Source organism: Thrips palmi, unplaced genomic scaffold (genome assembly GCF_012932325.1).
Source record: "Thrips palmi isolate BJ-2018 unplaced genomic scaffold, TpBJ-2018v1 HiC_scaffold_10, whole genome shotgun sequence".
In the NCBI taxonomy this organism is placed as follows: Eukaryota; Metazoa; Arthropoda; class Insecta; order Thysanoptera; family Thripidae; genus Thrips; species Thrips palmi.
Window position 1 is genome coordinate 19,028,599 of NW_023144621.1, and position 16,054 is coordinate 19,044,652.

General features: G+C 40.3%; 1 protein-coding gene across 5 annotated transcripts in view; it reads right to left on the reverse strand.

Annotated features, from left to right (window-relative positions):
* Window positions 1–406: 406 nt before the first annotated feature.
* The window catches only part of LOC117654068 (sex determination protein fruitless-like), a 32,686-nt gene continuing 17,038 nt past the window's right edge, over window positions 407–16,054 (reverse strand). The window contains exon 5 of one of the 5 annotated variants that reach the window (XM_034400217.1): window positions 407–846. In XM_034400217.1, coding sequence (XP_034256108.1) covers window positions 422–846 — 425 coding nt within the window. In that variant the 3' untranslated portion in view covers window positions 407–421. Of the gene's footprint in view, window positions 847–2,285; window positions 9,187–10,860; window positions 12,232–12,251; window positions 13,173–13,607; window positions 15,836–16,054 lie in introns of those variants that run through there. The other 4 variants (XM_034400216.1, XM_034400218.1, XM_034400221.1 and 1 more) reach the window with 4 other exon arrangements.

Sequence of the window (16,054 nt, forward strand, 5' to 3'; positions counted from 1 at the left end):
GCCCCCCGCGGGGAGGCGCATCGTATACGTCGAGTCGGAACTGTGTGTCCACACAGCAGTTTCCAAAAAGAGGAGGGAAAATAGAAAACTTTTTGGCAACGCTCTTGTGTCACCTCCTTGGAGGAGGAATCAGAGTCACGCATGGCCCCACAAAGCCCTACCTGCACCGCACGCCCTACACGAAGCGGAGGCCCCACGACCGTCGGCCGCGAGCTCTGCCGCGGGGCCGGTACGCGACACCGTAAGGCCCCCCGAAGGGGTACTGTCCCGGTGGCGGCGGCCCGTACGGCCCGTAGGGGCGGGCGTCGGCCGCGGCGGCCGCGGCGGCGGCAGGCCAGTTGTTGTTGCCTCGCGCCCAGAGGGCGCTGGAGGCGTCGGCCATCAGACACGGCAGGCAGGAGCATTTGGAGGCCCGCGGCACCTAGTGCGAGTTGTGGTTGGGCGGCGTGCCGTGGGGCGTGCCGTGCGCGCTGTGCGGCGGCGCCATGGGCAGCGGCGGCGCCAAAGGCAGCGCCGGGTGTTGCGGCGGAGGCTGCAGGTGCAGGCCGGGCCCCAGCGTGCCCGGCCCCGTGTGCGCGGAGCGGTAGTGCGCCTTGAGCGAGTCGATGCGGTTGTACGAGTTGCCGCACTGCGGGCAGTAGAAGCGCTCCTGGCGGTGGGTGTGCGAGTGGTGCCATGGGTTCGACACCTCCTTGCCGCACTGCCGACAACGCCATTTTTCGCGGTCCTGCACCGTCTGCGGCGGCACCCGCTCGAACATGTCCTTGTACGAGGACGACTTGTAGGAGGTGCGGGCCTGTGGGCGCGCCCGGTCAAGCGGCCGGTAGCGGTGCTGCATCGGCTGGTCTGTGGACAGATAATGGCACGACAGGTCACGCGACACGCTCTGCAAGCCCCGCCCGCCCCGCCCGGCCATGGCCATGCCACCCCATGGCGGCCAAGCGCGAAGCAACGCACTGTCTCTCTCTCTCATCACAGAACCAGGACCATAGTGTGCCCTCTAGAAACTCGGCGACACTCAGGTGCTCGGCGGCGCGGACCCTATACCCCGACAACGGCAAAGCGAGGCAAGCCGTGCCAGCCGTCATGCGGTCTCTTTCATTACACCCCGAAGTGACAAAACTACCGGTAAACAGAAAAGTAAAGAACGAGGCCCGAGGTCGACCGGCGGGGTGACAGAGTCACGAGGACGAACGCGCGGGACGCGTAAATTTAAGCCATGCAAAAATCTACGTTTGACTGTGCAGACAAGGATATAATGGAACAGAAAGACCGCCTTCACCGAAACACAGAAGCACCGAAGAGCAAGTTGCTTGTGGAAACCATACATAGTTTGAGAAGAAGAAAACTAAGTAAATGACAAAGAAGATAATCCGCAGGAAGTGAGCACACTCCTCCCCCGAATCAAAGATTAAAACAAACAGAAACTTGAACGTAGTGCAGTCATCTTCCTAAAAGGAGCATCCCTGGATTTTCCGTCCGTCGCGCTAACACAACACTGGCCTCGGAAGGTCTTCGCGGTCGCAGAGTGGGCATGCGGCAGCTGCCCACAATGAACCACAATGAACCCGGGTTGAGCGGCGCGGCGCGCGGCCTACCTCGCCCCTGGCAGCCCTGGCGGAGTGCTGCACGCTGATTCCGAAAAGTGCCTTCCCTTGTCGCTGTCTCTCCCCCACTCCTAGGAACGGCCCGTGAGTGCGAGAAAGACAGTGCGTCAGTAACACAGTTTGCAATCGGCCTGCTGACAGCGCCTCACCGTAGAGCGGCGTACCTCGGGAACTTGGGAAAACGTCTGCCCCGGATTTCCCGCTCGACGGTACCGCCGCCCTTCACCACCGCCAACAATTATTTACAGATTTTCACAAAGGGGTAACTAGAGTCACTAACTACAAACTAGGTCTTGCCACAGAACCAGATCACACTTATATAAAGAAAGGCAGTGCTGAAAAAAAGAAATTAAGTGTACATGAGAATGACACATTCGTAAACCTTTTGTCTCCATCGTCTCTACACGTTGTAAATACAAATATTTCAGTTTATCCTTTTTTAATGCGAGGTTTCTTTTTATGGTGAATGGCGTTGGATGCTACGGTGACATTAGTCATGGTAGATATAGGTCGATAATATAGGAGTTGGTGTCACCTTCATCTTGATGAAAAAAATAAATTAAAGTATGTGTCGAATGGAGGATCTAAAAAGAAAAGTAAAGTTGCACTAAATGAAAGAAATTGCACACACACATTCCTAAAACTGAGATGTAGGGAATAACAACAAAAACAAATGGAAATGATTTTATGTGTTTTATTAGTAAGCTCAGAAATAATACATAATCAATGTGAACAATGTGAAAGTTTGTTTGGTTCCACAGCTGACTTAGATAGTATTCCACATCCAGGTACCACAAACTGTACAAATATGTCATAGAAGAGACAAGCCTATGTTGCCTCCAGGAATGTCTGTAGTCTACTTCTAAAGATAACACATGATTTGACACAGCAACGTTCCAATCCTTAACAACTTACGAACAAAAATATGCCTGACTTGCACTGTTACTGATCGGATAGATTCCAGTGAAGGGAAAGAAAAATGAGCAGGCTCTGCCAGCATTGAGTAAAACTGAACACATTGACATCACATTGAAAAATAAAATCAACAGAAAAGACAAAATGTTTCTTTAGACCCTGTTCAATTTTTTTTAATTCTATCAAATTTGGCATATTTGGCACAAGTTGTCCTTAACTCCTTATCACACACAAGTATAAAAGCATTCCACTATTCCTTATTGCACATACAAAACAGAACTAAGGCAAGAACCTGAAACTGAGTCAATGAAATATGGTTATCTCAAAAAGTGTTTCAAGTCAATGTGTGAGTAAGTAACACATGTGTTAATCACATCGGTCCAAGATGTTGATTTACTGACTAAATTAATAAGCTCACTTTCATTGCACTGCCATGAGTAAGTCAACAAGAGCTGTCTTGAAATAGTTGTTCAATTGCAATATTCAAACAGAAGAGAAAAAAATTAGCAAAAGAAGAAAAATCCACCTGCTCAGCTTTAAGAATAACTAAATGTTTCACCTTTCTCCCTTTTTATGATGGCTTATTATCTACTTAATACATTACAAAACTAACAAAGTTATACGCTTTTCAAAGATGTATTGACAGTATGTACAACGTATATTACACTCAATCTACCCCTCTCAATAAAACATTTACCAGGTTCGTTAAAAATAAATATATTTTACATATAAAAGTGTGGACCTTAGGGCAACTTGCCCAGCAACACTTTGCATCCTAATACCATTTTAATTGTACAGTTAAAAAAATCCTCACAATCTAGACCAGCTGGACGGATATCAACATAGCTTTCACTAAATTAAAAAAAAGAAAAGAATCTTCCCCTTTGCATTAAAGAAAAAAAAAGTTAATTACAACACATAAGAAACATAAAGGCATTATTATTATTAATGTTTTTGATACTTGGTAACTTATGGTAGTTCAATAATAACTGATATCATCTATAGAATAAAATCACATTTTTAGTGGACGATAATTAATCGTAGCCATCCTTTCACATACTCACATTTCCATCACTTCCTAAACTGAGTGGAATTCCCATACAAATAAATACTATATGACAAACAGCTAATCCATGGAAGTTACTAGTGCAAGTGAGCAAGGAGTTCTCATCATTTGGACCATACCTAAATTATAATGAGTTCCATCTTTCACAGTGTTAAGAGAAAATAATCACACACAGTGAAAACATTTTATACCTTGAAAAAGAAGCGTGTAATCTTCCTGCCTTTCTTTTCCCACAATGGGCATATGCACAGAAATATGTGAGTGAAACTACATGTTTAGCAACCCCATCACCTTTCTGAATGGTGAGCCTGCGGTTACATGTACAAATTTTAGAAGTACTTATCAATCAAAAGAATAAATTCTAAACTGTCAAGGTCAAAGCCATATGTTAACATGGTTCTGTTGTTTGTTAACAGGGAGAGAAAGCTTACACGCTTTTCATTTCAGTGTATAGGACTCATGACCAGAGTGCTACACAATATGGGCATATTAGAGAGATATTTCAGTAGCCTACAATTATCAAAGAGCCAATTTGCTACTTTTTATGGCATATGATACACTGACTATTTTGTGCTGGCAAGTGCCCTTCAAGGGACATTTCAATTGAAAAGCAACAGAGAGCACTTGCAGCAACAGTAGGTGACCGCTTTTAATTTGTTCGCTTAAACCTATTGGGTGCTTACTACACTGATTGATTCGCTTTTTGATCTATTTCCTTCTTCCCAAAATATCTTGCTAAATATTAAATATAAAATGACATCTTAAGCCAAAGAATTCATTTTGTTTGTTTTTAGTTTTATAGCAAAAGACACAGATTCCTTAACATACATTTCAAAATCACAATGATAAGTATTAAGTTTTGGCGTGAAAGACAAAAGAGTCTTCCTAGAAAATATTTTAATGTTATGTGGATATAGATATAGATGTTGTAAGTTATGAACCTGCACACATAACAGAAGAGAAACGGGGAAAGTGAACCAATGGTAGCAAAATGTAGATCCCAACACTCCACAAGAGAATAATTCCAGTGTTGATCGACACAGCCTAAAACTCGTAACATTCACTAAATCCGCAATAAACCAAAATGTTATTGAACAGGAAAATACTCACACTCAAACTAAACAGATTTTTCCGATAAAAATGATTCACACCACTTCTTAAAATTGAAATTACAAGATGGAAATCAGTCCTTTAAAAATAATACCCTTGTTACTGCACACTTGACATGGGTCCTTACATAATGAGCACCAACTGTCGAAACAAACAATAAGAATTTCACAAACAATAAACACAAAAAGGTAGTCATTCCACAGTCTTAAAAATCGGTTAAATGCTATTGGCATGTACATTATTACAACTCTTGAAAACCACAAAAAGAGAGCTATGAAACACTGCAAAATGATGGAATACCATACGCGACCAGGGACTCCAAGAAGTATAACGAAGAAGAAAAAATCAAAGGAAAATTCACCATTGACCAGAATTTAGAATTTTCAAACTGAGAGAAGGGAGACCAACTAATATAAATAGCTACTTCGAACATTATTCACATGGCTAAAAGACAGATTCTGGTCCCTAAAGTAGAAAACAACTATTCGTTTTGTAAAATTCCGTCCAATGTTTGTTTGTTGCAAGTGTGGCAACTGAATGGCATCAAAATGAATGGGCAAAATGAGATACGTATGCATCAAGAAAATCAGGTGCAAAGAACATTATTCTGAGCTGTCCCTAAAGGACGTACATGCAGATCTAAAATCTACCAACACAGAAAATTAAATCCAATCAAACAATACAATTTAGTAAGCTGGGTGCAAATGGATCCATACATTTAGCATGTGCTTCTGACATGGTTCTTAATGGTTCCTATACATTTAAGTAAAAATTATTTGATTCATACTGTTGATTGCAGTGCTATTACCACACAATGGCAATCCTTGTTCTTGTTGGGCATAATTTGAATATTTTTAGAAGACAACAAATGATGTTTCTCATGCAGAGAACCTTACTTTACTAATTGATACCAGCCTTGAAATTATGTACAAGTAGTAATGTAAAAAATGTAAGTACAGTGAATGGTGCAAACAGTACAAAATGTGGGATATAGCACTGGCATTCAACCTCAACCAGCTGATAATAAAAGCATATAGCTCAGTGTATAGTTGAGCCTAAAGTAGTTGATCAAAATTCTCCAATGCATACCTATGTATGATGTCTCTTTCAGTCCTTTGCAGTTTTCTAGCCAACAGGCAATACATTAAGGTGGTTGCAACACATAAACAATCACAAAAAAAATTAAGATGTAAGCCAGACTTAGTCATTTATTGGGACTGCCTCAAAAAGCAGTCCTTAAAGAGATTCGTTATTGTGACCAATTTCTTGATAAGTAATCTAATGTTGCAAGGCGCTCCAATGCACTATTTTCTCAGTTAATTGGAGATATTTGAACCACACATGTTAATATCCACAAAATCTTAAATAACTGAAGCACAGCTCAATTAGAGATACATCAGACCATTCAATGCTGAAAAGTCCATTGGAGTCCAATTTTGTTTCAGGATAATTAAAACAGAACCACAACCTTATATTAAGTTAGACAAGCATACTTGCGACTATTCAAGAAACAGCCTGCCATTACATTCAGTTGAGAGATCTGTTCTACTGCTTTTGAGAAAAATTTTATACCAGCCAAAAATGAAAATAAAACTTCATCATAAGTAGGTAGACAAACAGAAAATGTTGTAAAACGAGATTATGAATGTTGGTATGGATATTAATATCCACATCAAAATGGGTCTCTGAAAACATTGTTGCAAAGTGACAACGTCTGCAAACTCCTCACTAGCCATTAAAACTTGAATTTGTTGAAATAGCTACTCACATATATACATAAAGAGCATTTTTCGTTCTGTGTACTGTCACAGCCAATCAAAACACAGATATCCAATCTACACATATACATATGCGCAAGCAAATCCATCCAAGCCGACTACAATACACAATATTGACTGAGGGGCTGACTGCACTATGTGATACTGAGCACAAAAGAGTAAAGGTATCAAATCTTTGTTTCAGATTTGCGACAACTACTGGCAAAGGACCTACAGTTAAGTACACAGCTTCTAACAGCACCTTTATCACAAGGAAACAGCACAAGTATCCAGTCTCTGAAGTTTACGAACAAAGCTGAAAGAAACTTGTACATTAGTCACACTACTTCCAATTGAGGCCCACTGCATATGTGAGTATGCACATGTTTTTATTTTTGTATAAAAAGGTACCCCCCCCACACACACACATACACACATCCTTGTCCAGTGCCAATTTAATGGTTTCATTGCGCAGAACTTCTCTGGACTAAGGCAAGAACTTTGGTCATTGGCATGGCTTAGACTACAAACACAAACCTACCCAACTATGACAAGGTCACAAAAATGGGATGGTCAGACTAACTTATCCACTGAAACTTGCATCATTTGAGCTCATCTTCACAGAATTCAAAATTGGTACAAGCAATATTAATGCATGTGTATTACACATCCATTTTGAGTGCGTATATACAGGGCCTTAACTTGAGCTGTGCGTAGACAGTTACCATCCTCAAAAGATATAAGATATTTAAATATCATGATTTGGCCAGAAATGAGTATTGTATAATGACAGTTAAATTCACTTTAAGCTTTAACTAACAAAACCACATTACAGATAAGTACACACATAGACTTGAGTGCACATAGCACAAGAGTTTAATAGAAAAAGGTACACAATTTGATTAATTTGCAAGACATTAGGTCTATACACATATAAATGAATCACAGCATACATTTAAACATACAGAGTAACAATCATACACAACATCTTATTATATAGCAAGTAAGAAGAGCACAAATCAACAAACACTTTTTCAATGGAAATAACGAAAATAAAAATATAACTTTATATATATTTGTATATATATTGTGTGTCTATATAATATATCCATATTTATCTATATAAAAATTGTTTATTTCAAATGGAACGACCATCGCTCTTTCTTAAACCAAATTTGACTCAAAATGTCAAAAAGAAACAAAAATTGAGATTTGCATAAGTGTTGCGCTTGTCATACTGAGCACATTAAAGGTGCAATGCACCCATTAATGAAGTACGATGTATTACACACAATATTGTGTGTGGTACAGAGATAGAAGAAAAACTAAGGAGCCAGAAGGCTGTTAAGAAATGAAAAGGAAAAAAAAATGAGAAAACTATGTAACAAATATAGATTCTTTACATAATATGTTAATTCTTTTTTTCAGACTAGAAAAAGTTCGTTAAAGGATTAACAAGAAGAGTGGCATTTCAAATTCAGAGATTAATGCAAACATGACAAAGAAAATGTGTTTGATGTTGAATTTGAATTTTTGAAGTACTTGAGACATTTCTAGAATAATGAAAAACAAATATTAGCCTTCATGTGGAAACTGTAGGCATAGATGTTAGGTTCTTGAAACACAAGGTCTGAGATACATAAACTGTAATCCTAATATTAACGCGGTGATTGTTAACCATTTCCAACCCTCACTTATTTTTGACACACAAAATAGCATCATCACATCCATGAGAACATTCTTGAAGAGGTGATGCTACATACCATCACAAAATGCTGCATCGAAAAAATTCAGAGGAGAAGAAACAGAACTAGAAGACCACAACGATTTCAACATCAGCATTCAGAACAGAATGGGACAGTTTCCTCATTCAAGTTGCAACAAACCACGGGCGCCCTCTTCTCATATACCAATCACTTCCTTTCAGCAAGAGGCTCCCAGCCTCCGTTGCAACCCAATCGAGGCACCACGCTACGCCACGCTACGCCACGCTACACCATGCACCAGGGGGTAGAGAAGAGCACTTAGGGAGGGGCGCCGGGCCCGGGGAGGTGGCCGAGGTGGGTCGAGGCTGCGTGGAAGTCCATTTGCCTTGCGTCCCACCAGGCCCTCCACGGATGGAGCAGCCCACCGAAGCCCATGCCCATTCCCATGCCGGCCATTGGCCCAAAGGCTTCGTACACAGAGCGAGAGTAGAAGCCCAGGCCCAGGTCCGGGGCCTGTTCTCCTCCTCCCGCTCTGGCTAATCTTCAGGAGGATTTGTCACTGGCATCCTCGGGGTCGCGGTCCCTGTCGACCCTGTCGCGCTCTCCGTCCCCCATGTGCTTGAGGTCGCGTTCCCAGTCGCGCAAGCTGCTGGACCGGCCACTGCCAGCGGAGCCGCCCCCACCGCCGGAGCAGCCCCCGCCCCTCGAGGTGGTGGCGAGGTCCTGGGCTCCCACGGAGGCCGGGGCGGAGGACGGGGATGGCAGAGAGCCCGTGGGCGGGCGCGTGACGAACTTGCTGAGGTCCGGGTTGAACAGCGGGTGCTTGAAGCGGCAGTGCGTGCGCAAGTTGTCGCTGCGCGTGTACGTCGCGTGGCACAGGGGACACTCGAAGCGGCCGGGGAAGTGCACGTGGTAGTGGTTTCGGACGTGCGTCACCACCTTGCCGCACAGTCGGCAGCGGTGCAAGTTGTTGGCCACCCCCTGGATCCGCTCAAAGGTCAGCCGCATGTGCCACACTTTAGACCCTGCGAAGGAGAAAGGGCCGTGTGTCACAATGGATACCCTGGTTATAATGTTAGTGACAAGCCCTGCTGCCGTTTGCGTGCCCATGGCCCATGGCCCAGGGCCGAGAGTGCCTTGCCTAGCCGTGCGGGGAGACCAGCGCCAGCGTCACACACCACTCTCCAGCACACCAAACAGTACATCGCCCCGGCCATGCCCTGACCCACTCCGCCCTCGCCCGGCCCTGCAGGCCCCGCAGGCCCTGCCTAAGGGCCAGCCCCGCCCCGACCAGGACACCGTCCAGGACAAGGCCCGGCCTAAGGAGCCCCAGGAGCCTCAGAGAGGCGGCGAGAAACTTCACGAGACGTGCCCACCACTGCAAAGGAAGCCAAGGGCAGGGTGGGGCAGGACAGGACATACACCATTTTGCGAGCGCCCCTCGGGGTTATAGCGTCCATTTCTTAAACCCACACATGCTTGTTAAGTTTGATTGATCCATTTTCCCTTTTGTCTAACTCCACAGCAGAAAGGATCCGTCTAAGAGACTTAGGATCCTTTACCCTATCCAGTCTGCTCATTTAACAGCTTACGCAGTTCGAGGTTGGCTCTACCCTATATTATCATACAAAGTTAGGAAAACGCTTCACAATTTAATTTCTTACAAAATTTACATTTATTTTTAAAAACTGTAATATGCTCATGTCCAATCTGATGAAGCCATGATAAGATCAATTTAAAAGACTTTGAACATGTTTAGGATGCAACTCGAGCCACATGATAGATGAAGGTATTGAGTAGCATGCATATTGCACCCATTTAATGAGATACTCTGACAAAAACATGCAGCAGCAATGACATTTAGAGGCCAGTCTTTGAAGTTGTGCTGTATCTGAAGACTAAGTAAACCAATCGTTCAAACACAATAAATAGGAAGTATAAATTTAAAAGAAAAAAATGTTTTGCTATTTTAATGCAGCATGTGTGAAGAGAAATATGCACAAAATTGTCAAGGCACACAATGCTTGGAAACAAATTGGTGCCACTCTCCCAAATGTATTGTGCCCCCTTGACAATGCACAACTTTCACACAATGATGTCAAATTCACTGAACAATTAAGACATAGAAATGTTCTTTATAACTGGTATTCGAGTATATTCAGATATTCAACAACAAAATTTTACCAAGGTGCTGTTTTTCACTGATTTGATCACATACATTTTTGGCCCCACTCAACAAGCATTCCTCTGAAAAATCTCTGTCAACTTAGATGATAAAACTTAAGCATTAGATATTTCTGAAGATCTCCTCCTGCCATTGGATCTCTATATTTTCACTTTATTTCCCATCATATTTGTCGACATGTTTAATAGAGCAAAAACTATTGGTTTTCCATTGCCTTCAGAGATCAGCAGTTGAGAATACATGAATGAATGAATGAATGTATGTATGTATGCTAAGGTAAAAACTGAATGATTCTGATTTTTTTTTTTTAGAACTCGATCAACAGATACAGGTAGCAGCTTGTGAATGAAAGAGGAATGCCAGAATAGAAATACATACACAAGCAAAATCTTAACAGCCATGATGGAAGGAAAATAGAAGATCATGTGCAAATTAACAAGTCCCTTGGAAGTGGCAATTGGATAGGTGAGCTTTGGTATATTACTAGGAGACAAAGATTGAGGCTCATTCATAATACTGTTGCCACGAAACAATTTATTGCTTAGCTAAAGAAATATACATATAGCTTGGATGGTCGTCATTAAGGAACGAAGAAGTCGACACAGAAGATTCACACAATAAAATTGCTATGTCCCTTACAAATCCTCCAACTTTCTCACAAAGTCAGTTTCGTAACAATAAATTATGGCGCTGACACTAGCTTTCTCTCTCTTCTCCCACATTTCAATAAAAAAATATAGGTAAGGTTCATGAAAATATCTAAAACTAAGATAAAATTTATATAGACACATTTGTACATTTCCTATTCCAATTATCATAGAAATCAAAGAGATTTTAAAACGCTGGGACTAATAAACTTTTAAAATGCAGTGAAATTAAAAGAAGGAAAAGGAGTCAAGATAAAACGGACACAAAGAAAGAAAGCATCCAAAAACCATAGACCATAGGGAGATTTGCTGAATAATGGCTCAGTATGAAATGGTTGTGATGAATGAAATGCATGATGATATTTTGTTTATCAACAGAAGTGCCTTGAACATCATTTTTGCCTCTACTCAAACCAAAAGGGAAGAGACAGGGCGAACAAAGAGGGGATCAAAAATAGTAATGATTAGGTAAAGACAAACTAAAATTATGGATAGAAAAAATTTACAGACTTGCTCAGATGAGATACCCATTTTCAGTTACTTTGCATCAAGATCATACAGTACAAATTTCTTTAAAAAATTTACAACAAATTCATAGCACAAGTGTCAATATAAATAACTTAGATAATAAATTAGGTACAATGTGTCATAGGGTAGAGAACTAAATTAATGCCTTTGGTATCAACCATACATAAGGATGCATGGGCAGCAATTTTCAAGTAAGAAACATATACCATCAATGCAATGGCAGCTAGACTGCAGGACTGCCAATGCACTACATTACAGAAACAAAACACAGGGAGTGCTGGAAATGTTGCAGCATAAGATTAAAAAGGCACTGTTACTCCGATAAATTGAACCAACAATAAAATGGTAATGCAAAACATGACAACCATTTGAGATACTGGTTTCAATGAAATCAGATGATTTTTCCTCCCTATTTCCAAATATTTATGAATCAGTCGGAGTAGAGAGGCCATCGGTTTCACTACTAATCTGTTCAGGGGTAAGTTTGTGTTTCATGCGCATGTGACGCTTAAGATTATCAGCCCGGGTTAGGGAGAGGGGGCACAATGGACAGGGGTACTTTTTAAGAGCATGCATTTTGTGATGTCTTTCCTTATCTGTCACTATTTTGCAGCAAATTTTACATCTAGCTAGTCCATGAGATAAGTCCTCAAACATTTGCGTAAAGTCTTCAATAGATAGTTCAACTTCTGCCTGTGGATAAAGGAGTCCTGGAAAAGAAAGAAAGAAAAAATGTAGCACTTATTACCACTGGCTGTGAATGATAAAATTAGAATAATTGTAAAACCAAAAGGTTGTACAATACCAAGATTTAATTTAGATGCTTCAAAATTTGGACGTTTTAAAAATTCAGCTTGGGTAGATTCAAGTATATTATTATATTTGTGACTTGCTTGGAAAAGATTGTGATCAGCACCTGCCACTCTAATACTACTCTACATGTTTGAGTCTACAGGAAAGACAACACTACTTCAAGAGGGGACTTATACATGCATAACTGTTGTGCCAACACAACATACTTGTAGAGAAGAAATATTCTGATGCCAATGACATAGTCTTATCCACCAAACAATCTGTCGAAAGTTCCATTTCTTATAACAAATTTAATAGAGTACAGAAGAAGAAAAGAAAAAATGTAGGCACATAATAAGCAAAACAGGAACCTGATGGTTGTCTGACATCTTGAGTGGCGGTTAAAATACAGCTGGAAAGCACAAAAGAAACCGATGATGTGATGATAGATCATAGCATAAATTATAGACAGACAACGTCTCAATTTTGGATGCTAGAGAAACAAGATTCATTCATAAGAAAGGGTGGGGGAGCTTGATTACTGCTTAAAGAACTCACACTTTTCAAATTAGTATTATTTTGTGCACAATACTGATAAAAAAAATGTTTAAAAAGGGTCAGAGCTGTCACAAAGGATAGTCTGGGTGCACAGCTTTAATGTGACGCTTTAAGTTGTCTGGCCTAGAGCGAAACACAAAGCAGACAGGGCACTGAGCCTTCTCATTTGAATGTGTTGTAAAATGATTCTTCATGTGTGAGACAGCCCTGCCACAGATCTTGCACATTGTCAATCCATTGGGAAGTTTCTCAAAAAATAGTTTGTGGGACAGTTCGTGGCTTGATGATGTTTGAGCAACTCCTGTAAACCACAAAACATATGTGTTACACACATTGTTCCCACCCTACTCCAAGAAATCAAAGGAAAACGTTAAATAAATAGATAACTTCAATAATTCCATCTTGGGTCTTTGACTGACAGCACGCCATGCACATGGAGGCATTATCAGTTCACATGCACATAATAATGTTAGGTATGTACTGGAATGTGCTGGGAGTATGATAGTCCCTGGGTAGACCCAAATTGTACAGACTTCTACAGCGCTCACTCTAACCCTGGCCCCAGAGAGCAATAATATGTACATGTCCAGCACCTTCAAGAAGCTATTGCATACAATATTTCTTCTACATAGAGGCGAAGGACAGAATTTGAGGAACAAGTGAACTTAATAAATAACTAACTCTTCTTGTGTGTTTAAAAACAGTTGAACAACTCAACAACTCTTGACACAGCACATTGCTCAGATCATTCTTTTAATCACTCACAGCATACACTGAATTCACACTGTGATTGGCAAGGTGAAGTCACGATTCACATACTGTACCAGGGTTCCACACAACGCGCAATGTTTAACACAAAGACTGCACAACTCAGTTGCTACCCACTTATGATTGGATTAAAGGGGAAAAAATTAGGGACAAGATAATAACGTTGCAATCTAGAGAAATGTATACACACAACACAGGTAGCAAATGGAGTTGAGATACCTACATTGTGCTCATAACAACAAATTACAGGAAAACAAGACTGTTCCCATGGATTAGGAGTTCACGCAGATAAAGACAGCTTAGTTTTTTTTTTTTTTTTAGACATTTAACGGGAAAGAAAAAAAGGCCAACCCACAAAGGAAAACAACAAACTAAGAAATGATAAGGATTAACAGAAGACAGTAAAATGTTCAATATAATAGTTTTATTATATAAAATATTTTTCCAAAACGGGTACAAATTTAACAACTTAGAAAACAATAATCTGTTAATATAAATCCCTGCACCTTGGACCACTAATCAAATCAACAAAAATTTTTTTTTCAAAAAATCGCATTTACACATGTAGAAAACGGCAAAAATCCAAACAAGTCAATTTCATGACAATTTGTTACAGGCTTCATATTAATACTGCCATGGATAGTGTAATACTTTCAACATTAACACCGACATAGAATAGAAAGAAAATACCTGAGCTGATTGCTTGTCGTGTCAAAAATAAAAGCCAATTCAGCATACATGACTAATTTGTACAATATCTCAAAACCCTTGCAACAATATATAAATAAATAAATAAATAATTATCAAATAGTTCTTTAACCTAACTGAGCAAATACGGAATTACTTTTACCAGGTAGGGGAGCGACTATTTTCAAGAGATGCTGTGCTAAATGCAGCAAGACTTTTGTACTGAAATGTTCCACCGGAAGGCAATGAGTCTAGACATTAGATCACAGCTGGGTCAACTACTTTGTAACTGCAAAGTTATTTTTAAATTATGCATGTGAGAACTCAAGAAGCACTTTTTGAGCTGTCTTCACTTGATGAAAACATGTGAATAGTTAAATGATCCAGCGTGGTTCTTGATCTGACACTCAAAATCAGCCTCAACTTTTCTTCAAAATGTAAAATGTAAAAAGTTAAGAATATCAAATGGCACTTGCATACAAACTGAAAAGGCTATTGCAAAACTATTTTCAGTGTCAATAAAGGAGCCTGTTCAAATTCAATGAATGTAGCCTTCATCTCAAATCTAACATAGAATAAGAATTATGTAACTAGAGTAGCATAACTAGTGTTATTTCTATTTTCTCAGAAAGGAAAAGGCAACCTTACCTAACCAAGTATTGAGCAGATACATAATAAATTTCCTATAAGCTAAGACCCGAAAATATAGAAACATTACATTGCTAGATTTAAGGCTGCATCAATCCAATGTCATTGCGTTTTAAATTCATGAATCTGGTAACAGCATGAATCACATAACGTATGAATAGAAAATGAACCAGGCTTATATGGCTAGAGAGGAATTAAATTAAGTAACAACAGCTTTGGCATGAATAAGATTGCTCTTTAAATTGTCATAATTAGTGGCACAATGTAAAACGACATAGAATTGTGAACTCACTTCTTTGTACCAGTAGAACCCGTTTAAGTAAGTGCTGACAATCTATATCAGCAAATGTAATAAATAACTTAACCCATCAATCTATATTCCCAGCCCATAACGTCTACCTAATTACAAAGCAAGGGTCATATGCTGAGCATTTTGTGAGGTATAAATACCAATTAGATGAAACTCCAATACTGACTAGTGATTAAAAAAAGGAAGGGGGGTGGGGGGAGGGATTGACAACATAACAATGCCTAACAGCCTGTTAGGCACCGGTTTGACAGTGCTCATTTTGTCAACTTGTTAAAAAGTCAAATTTATAATTTGACTAACTCACAGCCTGTGGAAACGGGCATTAAATTTTCATATACCATGCCTATCTCTGAGGTGACGTTTAATATTATCTGAGCGCATTGTCAACCGGCAGATAGGACATTGTCGTTTATCAGGTTTGTGAGTCTTGAAGTGGCTTTTCATGTGCAAGACAATACGACCGCACAGTTTACACTTTGCCTGACCAAATGGAAGTTTCTCATAGAAATCTAAATGAGATATTTCAGTTCCTGCAAATGTATCGCTCGATCCTGCAAAACAAAAAAAATTTAAATGAAATAACTTTCTTTTTTGGAAAATTTGAATTTTAAAATTTTTATTTGAAGACAATAGAGTCATCTGTCTTAAAAAGTCCAACACCAATAGTGTGACTGTACACTTGTCTGTTACCGGTGTGACCAGCAGCCATCCAAGATTCTCAGAGGTAGAAGAAATAAATAACCAATCCATCCCCACATACATTTCATTTG